The sequence below is a fragment of the Python bivittatus genome, unplaced genomic scaffold (genome assembly GCF_059951505.1).
Source record: "Python bivittatus isolate LINGU-HERP-01145 unplaced genomic scaffold, Pbiv_v1 ctg000980_np1212, whole genome shotgun sequence".
Lineage (NCBI taxonomy): Eukaryota > Metazoa > Chordata > Lepidosauria > Squamata > Pythonidae > Python > Python bivittatus.
The window spans coordinates 28,762,274-28,775,154 of record NW_028277125.1 but is presented as its reverse complement, the minus strand read 5'-3'; the positions used below and the strand labels follow the sequence as shown (position 1 = coordinate 28,775,154).

Here is a 12,881-nt window from a genome sequence, read left to right as displayed (position 1 = left end):
TTCCTTCCAACTCCTTTCTCATCCTATTAACTGCCCCATGCACTGTCTCAACCATATTTAATAAGGGTGTGTGCCATTAGTTGTATGATAGATGGAAAACAATTTTAAAATGTAAGTTATATTTAAAGCCTCAGCCTCGGTTAGCTTCAAAGTGACACAGAACTACAGAAATGAAAAAGGAAAGCTGAATGAAACACAGCTATTTTCATCCATACAGTATATTATACAGCTGAAAAATGTATTCAACAGGAATTACGGAAATCTGTAAGCAGGAGTTGCTTAATATGAAACATATCTTTCTGGATTATTTATCACACTATTTCTAGTATCCTAATGTGTCTTCTTTAATTGCTTCAGAATTTTACTTTCTACTTTTCCTCAGGCTCAAAATAGTGGCTTGCAACCTATTGATCTTAGCTTTATGATACATACAAATTTTTCATGCTCTAAGAATCCTTTATTAGCCCTTGTTTATTATTGTCTCTGATTGTACATTTTATGTTCCAATTAAGCAATTGGCCAAAACACAAAACCCTCAGTAGGACTTACTTTTTTTCCCAAACAACACAGCACTAGGGACTAATCCTTGAATTAAAGGGAATATCCTGCATTTCTTAAGGCATGGATAATTTCTATTATCAAGGCTATTATCAAGAAGGCAGGATTTGGGAGGTATCAGGTATTTTAGACTTACAAATATCAAGTTCATCACCAATCCCTTTCATCCCTCTGGAAAGTGGAAAATGCTAGTGATGCTTTCTGTTGTTTAGTCGTTAAGTCGTGTCCGACTCTTCTTGACCCCATGAACCATATTGCGCCAGGCCTTCCTGTCCTTCACTGCCTCCCTGAGTTTGCTCAGTTTCATGCTCATTGCTTCAGTGATGCTATCTAACCATCTCATCCTCTGCCGTCCTCTTCTCCTTTTGCCTTCAATCTTTCCCAGCATCAGGGTCTTCTCCAAAGAGATCTCTCTTCGCATTAGGTGACCAAAGTATCTGAGCTTGAGCTTCATTATCGATCCTTCCAATGAGCAATCAGGGTTGATTTCCTTTAAGATTGACTGGTTTGACCTCCTATGAGCAATCAGGGTTGATTTCCTTTAAGATTGACTGGTTTGACCTCCTACTTTTAGCCTTTTAACACTGTCCATGGGGTTTTCTTGGCAAGGATACTGGAGTGGGTTGCCATTTCCTTCTCCAGTGGACCACATTTTGTCAGAACTCTCTGTCATGACCTGTCCGTCTTGGGTGGCCCTGCACGGTATAACTCATGGCTTCACTGAGTTATGCAAGCCCCTTCGCCACAACAAGGCAGTGATCCATGAAGGGGATCATGCTTATTTACATGCTTAATACATGCTTATTTACAAAATTATCAGCAAAACATAACAGGGAAAATTGTCTAGAAGAAAATCCAATGAGCCTGCTTCTAATTTCCAGAAAGTTGCAAGTCTGGCTCCAGCTAACTGTGGCTAGAGTTTCATATCTCTCTGTTTTCCGTTGTTAAAAAAACAATCCTGCCATTTCATCCTGTATTCAACTGCAGAGCACTAGGCCAGAGCCCACTTCTGAAGATAAATCATTCGAGTCAAGAACCATTAACATTCCTTTCTCAAATTCCTGGCTTCCTTCAGGCAAATCAGAGGTAGATCCATTCTGAGCAATCTGAAAACTAAATTCAAAATTCTTTCTTCTCTTTTTCCAATGCTACAAAATTCTCCCAGATTCAGGAAGCTTCTGCATTCACATATATACCAGATAACAGGCTAACTTTCTCTAGTGATTCAAATTTGTATTTCAGTGTGCCAGCTTCTTCACAGCTTGCTGTTACAACAAATCTCAACGAGGGAAAAGTATCATAGCAAGAACATCCACAGAGGAAAATTTCATGGCAGTTTAAAAATAACATTACGTGCAACTTAACGCCCTAGTCTTTCCAATTTCCCAGCCATACACAATGTGTCTGTGTTTTTAATCTCACTCTGCCCACACACACAAGCTTAGATCTGAAAATAAAAGTAAAAGAGTGGATGAAAGAGTCAAAAGATGTAAAATTCATACTAGGTGGAAAAGGAAAGTACTATGTTTGACTGATACATCTTGATTAAAAGAGGAAGGAAAGAGGAGCAATCAGCCTAATCAGGGAATAAATTATTTTCATACAAACTCACATGCTTCATTTTTTTCTAGAAAACATTCACTTTGTAATGGCTATGGAGATGACTACTGGTTGCCAAACAATCTACTAGGCATTCCATTTGGTACAGCAAATGACTGACAACAAATGCCATTCTCCAATATTTTAACTGTCATTTACACAAAGATCCTCAGGTCCAAATACATGCAAGAAAGTTTTATTGTGGGGGGCTGTTTCCTTTATTATTTGTTGTTTATTAGTCAATGGTATTACTGACCCCTAAAGTTTCTGTTGATGTGTATTTACTCTTTTTATATATGATTATACTGTAGGTATAGGGAGAGATATTTCATATGTTTACACTGTTAGCTGCTTAGAGCCTATGGGAATGGGCAGCGTACAAGCAATGTAAATAAACAAATGAATACAGTGTACATGATTCACAAACAGACTGTGTAGTACTACATATCTCCTGCATATCAGTCATCTACCTCAACTTTAGTCAGCTACATAGATATCTGATGTCTAAATATCATGGTCCATAATGAGGCTACCAAAAAACAAAACCAAAAAACCAAGGAGGATGTTCCTACCAAATCTAGGATAAGAATCACAGCTCACTATAAGAAACTCATCCATCCTCATTCTTTTCATATATTTTAGACACAGATTTGGACAGGATACTTTAAGAAAGCCAGTTAGTTTTGGCTCAGCTTCACTGTCTGCCTCACTACGCATTGTTACCATTTATATATCTGTTAGGAAGAGCCAAAAATTATTTAAAATTCTGTATCTAAATTACTGGCATAGCTCAGTAATGTAAACTATAAACTATGCTATGCTGTAGCATAGTTGGTAAATAGATTACTGATTATAGCTGTTCAGTCTGAAGAGAGGTAAGAAACCGGTGTTAGGCTACTGCAAATACACTTTAACTGTCAGCATTCAGCAGCCTTCCCCAATTACAGTCCAATTAGATATTAGATTAGACTTCAACTTCCAGAATTCTCAGCCTACAGAATCCTAATATAAAATTGTTATTAGGAGATGTATGTATAATTAGGAAAAAACCAATTGATGTAAAAGGTATTTCAAATCAGATGCAAGCTACAAGAAGTAAAATTCAATCAACATACTGTGTTCTAATCTGAAACACTGATAACCCTATAGACAAAAGCCAACAGAAGAATTTTAATACATATGCCTACAAAGTCAGTTACTTTCAGTCATGAGAACACTCACACATTACTCCTTCTAGTACTCCTTCTAGTACTACACAGCTACCTAAATAACTGCATATGCAGCAGCACACAAAAGACATGCATGTATGTGCACATATAGATTGGGGTGGGACATTTTTATTGGTCAGAGGCAATATTAGCTCCTGGAATACTCCCACAGCTATATGATGACAATGAGCTGTGCTGTGTTTGCCGTCTGCCTAATCATCTTTTCTCTCAAGCTGTAGCTATGAAGTGATCATTCCTACAACTTTCCCACTCAGTGCTCTGGTGGCAGGGAGAAGGGAATGTCTGCCTTCTCCATGCTCAAGGTGAGATAAAAGGTTTTGGGCCAAATGATCCAAAAGCTGGAGATTCAGCAAGATGGCAAGAATTCCCTATGATTAGATAGGAACATTCTGATTTGTATTCACACATATGCACATATATCTACTCACCGTTAGTGCCTTTAAATGCCCTATAAAAAACATGCACCGTCTTAAGTATTACTGAAACTTACTGCTTACCTTCTGGACATTGGCAATGGAATCCACCGCTACTAGAATAGCAGGTCCCTCCATTCTGGCAAGGCTGCTGAGTGCAATAGTCAATCGCTGACTGACACATTTCCCCAGTATATCCTTCATCATAATAAAATCATAAAAAAAAAACACATGGAAAAGAAAATGCATTGTATTAATAGATGGGTCATTCTCATATTTAAATAGCCTTCAAGAACACTGTTCTTATATTAAAGTGTTGGCTGTAATCGAAGGAGATCAATATCACTCCCACTCAATATAAAACTAAATTAATATGTAGCTGTGATACATAGTGTACTTTAAAAATCAAAAACAAATCTTTCTTTAAGATTTTTATTTGAAGCACGCTTTATTCAGAAATGGACATTGTCTCGCATATGACAATTTCCATAGTTTGGTGAAAAAATATACATGTTAATAGATTATCTATCTAATCTTAAACTGAAACCCTTACCTTGACCCTTACTGAAGTCACAATATGCTAATACAATTCCTAAAAACATTATTTTTCTAAATACAAAATGAATGCCAACTAATAACATTTCCTAACATATACATTGCCACTTCATTTTCATAGTTCTTTACTTCCAAATCAAGCCTAACTTCCCCTGTATTCTAGTCTTATGCATATTATCTTCCTTTCAAATAGTCAAACACAATCCACTGACATAAATATCTGAACAACATTCTATAACATTGATCCTGAATGAAAAGTGACACTTGCAATATATAATGAACTTGGGTCCCCAGGGAGAGAGGCCATTCAGGCTTGGAAACCTTGCTTGTCACTCTGGAACAGTGGTTTGTTTTGTTTTAAGCTCACATTTCTAATCCAAGCCGGGGTCATAATACTGTAACTCTAGTACCATCAGCACCAAAAATTGTAAAGGGCTTTCCAATTAAAGATGGAATTTCTCTGTAACGATGTTTGCGGTACATCTAGCAGTTCTTTTCCACTGACTGAGCAGTTTTCCATTTTTAAGACTCATACAATGTTATGGCCAAACTTTTACTTCTTTTTGCTAAGTGAACACTGCCTTTCACTTACTTTGACCTTGACAGTACATTTTATTCAAGTAATTCTACTTTACAATTAATTACAGAGTATTTTTCTCAAACATGCTTTCTAGCTAATATAATTTCAGGCATTACTAAATTCTGTGTATATGTGACTATTTGTGTGTTTGTGTCTATTTGTGTGTATCCGTGTATCTATTTCTTGATAAGAATATTTCTGAATGTTGTATTTATATTAATTAGAACAAATATGTGTACATTAAAAGGTAACATCTTCCTGTTAGTATTTAAACATAATTCAGATTGGAAAAGCTAATATAAATGTTACTGTGTGAATAAAGGAGAGACTGTACTGTACTATATAATTTTCAACTGAAGAGGACCACTCTATTCCAATTTACCCATCAAATATATAAAAAGCCATTCAGTACTTCTAACAGAACAGAAGAATTGGGGCACCATGGTGAAAAGACGTGGGATTCCCTTCAATTAGTTTCATATAGGGATATAAAATTGTGAACCACAGTATGTTGATGGACTTCAAAATTCATCATTCCTGCCAACTAACAATATTGGCTGGAACTATCAGAAATCCAACACCACTGAAGTCACAGGTTGCTATATAACTCAACTCTGCTATATAAGTAGGCAATTCTGAAGTCCCCTTCTCTGTCTTTAAAAAGAAAAGAGGAGAAACTGACACAGACATGTATTGAATAGATCATCTGTTTTACACCTGACCCCATTTTTTCTTGCCTGCTGATCTCATTCTGTTTTGTAGGCTAATGCAGATGTAACACACTTCTAAGTCTTTGTAAGGAAACAGTGTTTCTGGTCCTACCTGTTTTCCCACAAAACTAGGCAAGCCAATTAATTGCAACTCCTAAACAAAATGTGCATAGAACAAAATAGAGATGTATCTATTACTTGTCATTTCCAATAATTCCAATGTCATATATGTAATTAAGCTATAAACATCCCCTAAAATAGCAGCAAACAGCAATTAAACACATGATCAACACAATCATAATCAACATAAAAAGTAGAATAATACACCCAAAGATGTTCTGTGTAATGTCTCATCCATCAAATCAATGACAGAATTAGTGAAATAGGACAGCTAACACTACTGGCCCTGGAGGCCAGGTTTTGTGCAGCTCCATCAAACACTCTTGCAGATTTTCTAACCCTTGAACTGAAACATGTTGAGACACTCTGGAAACACTGGGGTCTGTTGCCTGAAATCACCCTTCCTTATACTTCTATTCAAAGCATCAGCTTGCCCCATCCAGCACTGTATTTTATTGCACAGAAGTAAACTGTTGTAGCTGACACTTGCTATGGATGGAGGAAGTATGTGAACTTGTACAAATAAAGTACTTTCATCACTTTTTTCACAAAAATATTTGTTGAATGGCACATCCAGGCCTGTCACAAAGGTACTCTATTGCATAAGACAGCGTACAACTTACAGCCAAGAGCAATATACAGTCCCCTACCAAGCTTGGATGAGGCTTGCAGAGTACCCCCACCCACCCACTCTTGAGACTGCTGCCAAATGACTGAATTTAATGTCAGTTTCCATTTTGTAATATATTAAATGGATAGAATGTCTCTTTCTTCCTATCTATAGAAGATAAGAAAAATATGACTAGCCAAATAATTAGGGTATAGCAGGAGAATACCCACTGGCTCCTATGACTTACTTATAGCATTGTTGTCCAAACTTGGCCACTTTAAGATGAGTGGACTTCAACTCCCAGAATTCTGGGAGTTGAAGTCCACTCATCTTAAAGTGGCCAAGTTTGGACAACACTGACTTATAGCATGCACCAGACATCTGCTGCTCTAGCAGCAACAGCGACTCCAAGAGAACCCACCAGCTGCACACTTCAGTGGGAGTGCCTCCCTTGGTGCCAGAGAGCCTCTGAATAAACAGCAACACTGACATGCTGGGATTCAGTCTGAGTTTGTTCCATCCCAACCGGTCCCTCGCATATACTGTATATTTAACCCATATTCAAGTACGTCATGTGCATATGTACAAGGTAAATCAATCTCTGAGATTGGTTTTAGCTGGAGTTGGCACCCTAGGTTGAGAAGGTGGGGAAGTTGGGCTTTGACAGGATTTTCTGTATTTGTGTATGTATATGTATGCATACACATACACATATACTATCTTCTTTTTGTAGCAGTGATCCTCATGTAAACTCAGACCTTGTTCTTCTGTTAGCCTTCTTGTCCCCTTCAGCATCAAGAGATGTTCCCCTCTCCTAAGTAAAGTGGAGACACTATACAAATGATAAGTGATTCAACACATACCAGGAAGACAAGTACAGGAGAAATTGTTTCCAATATGTTTTTCTGCCATATCCATGCAGGTTCCATTATTCTGACAAGGGCTGCTTTGACAGGCATTAAATTCTTCACAGAAACCACCCAGGTATTCATGGTCACAGTCACAGAAAAATGTTGCCTAGAGCAAAAAAATAAAATAAAAATAAAATCCATACTATTTTACTATGAAATCTCAAAGCTTATTTTTAAAGCATGTTCCTGATTGTGTAAATTACACTTAAAGCAAAGCATATATATGGCAAACAACCAAATAAGATTAAGTAACAAGACTGGGAAGGGTGAGGGCAAGAAATAAAGGACACATATTTATGCAAGAAAAAACAGCTATTATGCTAAAATTTGGCTTTATATATACAGTAAGCACCCCTTTGAAACTCAGACAGGTTTAATCACCCTTTGTATGGGAACTCTGACTGGAGCATTTGTCCCAATTTGCTCTTTTTTTCATCTGAATTTGCAACCACAGAACACAAGTATTATCCTAGATATAGCATAAACATTTAGGTAGCATATAATAAGTTCTGCTACACAGTTAATTAGTACAGTTTTAATAAAGTGACATGTATTGTTTCTTTGTATGTGTCTTGTACAGATCAACATTTGAGCATGGATGTATGTGTGTGAATGTATATACTGTATGTATTTATGTATACAAATGTGGCGTATGAAAGATTATCTATCTATCTATCTATCATCTATCTATCTATCTATCTATCTATCTATCTATCTATCTATCTATCTATCAATTTCAAACACAGACACACATCTGTGAACAGGGCTTTCTGATTAAATTTCTACACATGCATGGAGAGTCACATTGAAGTAGCTTTGGAAGCAGCATGTAAACCTTGAAAAACATGTGGCTGCTTAAATTGAACAGAGAGTACTCCCACACATTGAAATGCACTTTTTGAAAAATTTGCAGAACCTTGGTAATTATTACAGTACATAGCTACTGTATTCCAAACTACTGAAATTGTGAATGACTTCATTTTATGCATTGAGAGGCAAACTAGCTAGTAAGAACTAGCAAATTTTACTACTACAGAATAATTTTATTTTTATTATGTATTTATTTTTCTGCCTTCAAGTCAGTGTTGCTATGGGTCTCTTAGACATGTGGCAGATGTATTTTGACAAACACATAATCTGCAATCATAGTGATAATAAAACAAAAGCTACTCTGAAATCTCTTTTGAGTTTTTTTTTTTTTTAAATCTGTTCAGTTGTGTCCAATTCTCAAAGACTGCCTATACTAGTCCCTGCAATTTTCTTGGCAAATTTTTTCAGAAGTGTTTTGCCACTGCCTTCTTCCTAGGGCTGAGAAAGAGTGACTGGTCCAAGGTCACCCAGCTGGCTTCGTGCCTAAGGTGGGAGTAGAACTCACAGTCTCCCGATTTTTATCCTAGTGGCTTAACCACTACACCAAACTGGCTTCCTTGTATGGATATAAAAACAAAATAATACAGTCTACCAAAATGGACTCCATTATCTCAGAAAGTCTGATAGCATCATTCCTTGTTCATCCCCAGAAAAGCCATACCTCAGGTACATATGCATTTTTAAAGGCATGCATTAAGGATAAGCATAATGAAGCTATGTATATTTTAACAAGTTATAAATGATAAAGAATGCAGATTTTTCCAACATGTTTTTAAATGGCAACAATTATAGAAAGCAGTAATTAAATAAGTGATGTAGAATTCTGAAATACTGATATGTACTGGACTGATCCATTCATCCTTAACTATTAGCACTAAACTGCTTTATGAACATGTTTGAAGGACAGGGTAAATTATGCCTGCAACTAACTTATTATAAAACACTGTCACAGACTTATGCTATAGTTTTCTAAATTAGTATAATTAAACACCTGTCTCTGACATACTCCCCTAGAAAACTCCTTTCAAAAAACAAGTCCAAAGCACCAGTCATAACACAAGCTCTGCAAATTCAGGAGTCTAAAACTCAAGTCTCAAATTCCAACTGCTGCAAAATCAAGACTTTTTCTTCCTCCAAATTAAGGAACAGATTGAAGCAACTGAAATCTCTGGACAGAGGTGGGCAACGTTTTGGTGGACAAGGGCTTAATATATGGGAGCAGGCTGAACATCACAAACTGGGTAGATTTTTTTGTGGGATATTTCACTTTTTAACAGATGTGCCTATTTTAGGGTGAGGGCTTACAGTTTTATCTCTTTCCACCTCAGAATGGAGGGAAACAATATTGTCAGTTTTGGGCAATCATGGTCAGAAATGCATCATATATCAATATTAATATAAGAAGAATTAGTCTGTGCAATTTCTGAGTAAAAAAACCCAAACACATAACTACAGCTTTTGGGAGGAGGATTAGGAGTAACAGAAATAAAATATGATTTAATTCTTTCACTAATGAGTTCAACTTTAAACATCTAAGACATTCTAAGGAAATTAAGGCAGTGCAAGCCTTTGATTACGTAGTCTTATCTATACATGTAAACTACATAGTTTTAATTTTATGTATTATTAGTATTTAGGAATTTAACTTCTTAAAATCTTACTGTAACTTTTGCATATTTATATAGGGTTGTCATCTAAATACATTTTCAAAGATTCCACTGTAAGAAATTATTATTTATTTATTTATTATTTATTTATTATTGTCTCTTCATCCAACAAATACCAGACAGTGGATATTTTTTGATGACTTGGGTTCCAACCAAGAGTCTAGGAAGTATCATTGTGGTACACTGGAAGTTTCTTGCAAAAAGATGAGTTTTTGCAAAGTCAGTGGTGGCAAGTACAATAAATTTAAAATATCCAAATATGTGATGAGTCCCTTTGGTATGGGTCCAAGAGCTCCAACTACTGTTACTGTTATAGTTAACTTTTTCTTCCAAAGTCTTTCAACTTCAGTTTGTAAATCACAATATTTTGTTATGATTTTTCATTTGTTTTTCATCAATTTAACTTTGTCTTGGTATTTGTATATCTATTAACCACACTTTTTCTTTCCGTAATTGTAAATCAGCATCATCAGCATCATTTGTGTGTTCTATTTTGGATATCTATTAGTCTTTATTTTACAATCCCACAAGATCTTGACTTCCTCATTTTCTAAGAGTTTTTCAGGTGTGAGGTCCCGGTAGTTTTTGTTAATAGTAAAAGCAAAGTTTTTACACAAATATACTCTGGTTTCTCTTCAGATCGTATAAATGTTTCTTCTTTTACTTAAGATATCATTATTATCCCTATGATATAAATAAAATGTGTAACTGAGAGAATTCATAGCTAAGAATACCAAGTGACTACAGTCCAGAACAGGAGCTAATTCCATGCCTTTATACTCAAAGGTAAGATCCACTCGGTTTGATGGCACACAGTCTTATAAATGTACAGGAAGTAGCTTAGATAGATACTCTACTGTTTATCCATTGTCTAATTATTTTAACTGCACAACATCACGGTCAGTTGATTCAATGACCAATCAAATATCAGTTCAGCTTCTGGTCTTATTCACTTAGGATGAACACTTATTCCCACTTACCCAAGAGTAAGCTTCAATGAACCCAAAAGGACTTATTTCTGAGTAAACTATATTTTGCTAGTGTTTCTTTGCCACTGTTTTTATATGGCATACAAATGCATCAATTACGTGTTATAAATATCAGAGATGTGCAGTGAAGAAAATAAAAATCAGTATATCCTTCTTGTCTACAATTCCATAGTTAAAATGCTACCAGCAAGGTGAGGCTGATGACTATGCTGAAAGATAACATATGGTAACAATTTATTATAAAATCAAAAGAACAACTTATTCCTAAGAAAATATTGGTAATGAAACATGTCTCAGTGCTTGCAGATCAGAATTGCAGACAGATAATAGCACTGAGATTCAGACAAGTTATTATGCAAAGATGATTAGATACCATTAGCTGTTATTAAGTATTCCACTGTCATTTTTCTTTCATCATAGAGTTACATTTTTGGCTACATGTACCCATTTATCTGAATAGCACAGAATTAAGATGGTTAGAGATTGTCATAATCCTTATTTAAATATTTATAAACAATTTCTAACAATAACTGAAGATTTAAAATTCTTTTAAAGATCTTTAATTTGCTATTATTCATCTGTTGAGAAACAATCAGAAGATGCTTAGAAAAGATGATTTCCAAATATGAGGTTCCCTCTCTTCAAATAGACCTAATTCAAGGCAGACCTTTTGGACAGGCCCACCACAAAGTAGGACTTTCAAAGGACCCACTTTGGGGGTTGATCTCTACTGACCCCATGAGTTCCCTATTTTGGTTCCCCAAAGGAAGTGCAGGTGCTTCAGAAACTACTATTCTTTTACTATTCAGGAATTGTTTTGGTTTATACTTGCATTCTGTTTCTTCCGGCAATAACAGACAAAAGTAAAAATGATCCAACATTGTTCTACATTACTCATGCCAGTCTTTTTGAAACAATTCACCTTTCCGTTTCCATGTCCTCTAGTGCTTCCTTTAAAACTGTTTCATACTGAAGAAACTCAGCAATTCATTTCAAGATCCTGAAAAGGAACTGTCAAATTAAAGCTTTGTCAGGTTCAAGCCCTTAAGTTATTGTTACTTATTCTAGTGCCCTCCAGGTGTGCAGAAGAAGTGTGTAACTTCCTAATGGAGAAAGCTGTCTTACACATTCAGTTCAACTGATATCTTTAAAAATAACCATAATGAAAGCATAATGTTCAGGCACCTTGAGCACATTAGCCAAAATGCTTGACTATGCTAACCTGTCTTTCACAAGAGTTTTGTTACATTAAATGCACATCTGCAACATCAGCGCTGCAAACATCCAAACGAAATAATTTTCCTAACAATGGGACTCAATCTAATGAGTGGAGTATTCATAACAAGCCATAATAACGCCATTCAAGATTAAATATATTTCTTGCAACTTTGGAGAAGCATCCTGGAAAATGGCACTGTTTTCTTCTATAGCAGTGTTGTGCAAACTTGCCACTTTAAGATGAGTGGACTTCAACTCCCAGAATTCCCCAGCCAGCATGTTGAAGTCCACTCATCTTAAAGTGGCAAGTTTGGACAACACTGTTCTATAGGTTACAAACTGTAAACCACCAAGCAGTATAATACACATGGGATTTCACTGATAGTCCAGATAATGCAACTTTGACTTAAAAGAGACTAAGCATGGTTTAACTCTTCTTTTGCTCCACTTTTTTTCAACTCTTGTTAACACAGAATGCCCAACTATTTCTCTTTTTACTTCTCTAAAACTGCAGAATGGTACTGTGTTTATAGAATGTTTAATTCATATGAAAAAAATATATGACTGCGTAGTCGGGAAACCCTGAGCCACATTGACGTAATCCTTGTCCTGGCACTTTTGTGCTAAAGTTTATCCTGTTTATGGCAAAATGCTTTCTAAATTACCTTTTTTAATAATGTGCTTTGGATACTACAATGTATACGTTACAAGCAGAGGGATTTATGGATAAACCTAAAGGGCAACTTCAAAGACCATGCCATTAGACCATTATCTAAAAAGAACAGGGAAAAAAATCCCAATTCTATAGCTGATTTAGATAAGATATACAATATTGGTAACTGATTATTGTAT

The 12,881-nt window shown here is 35.8% G+C and overlaps 1 protein-coding gene across 1 annotated transcript in view; it reads right to left on the bottom strand.

Moving 5' to 3' along the window:
* The window catches only part of DNER (delta/notch like EGF repeat containing), a 138,566-nt gene that overhangs the window by 30,959 nt on the left and 94,726 nt on the right, over positions 1-12,881 (bottom strand). Inside the window, exons 6-7 of the mRNA XM_088131829.1 lie at positions 7,238-7,391; positions 3,884-3,997 (exon numbers count right to left, since the gene is read on the bottom strand). Coding sequence (XP_087987955.1) covers positions 3,884-3,997; positions 7,238-7,391 — 268 coding nt within the window. The remainder of the gene's footprint in view (positions 1-3,883; positions 3,998-7,237; positions 7,392-12,881) is intronic.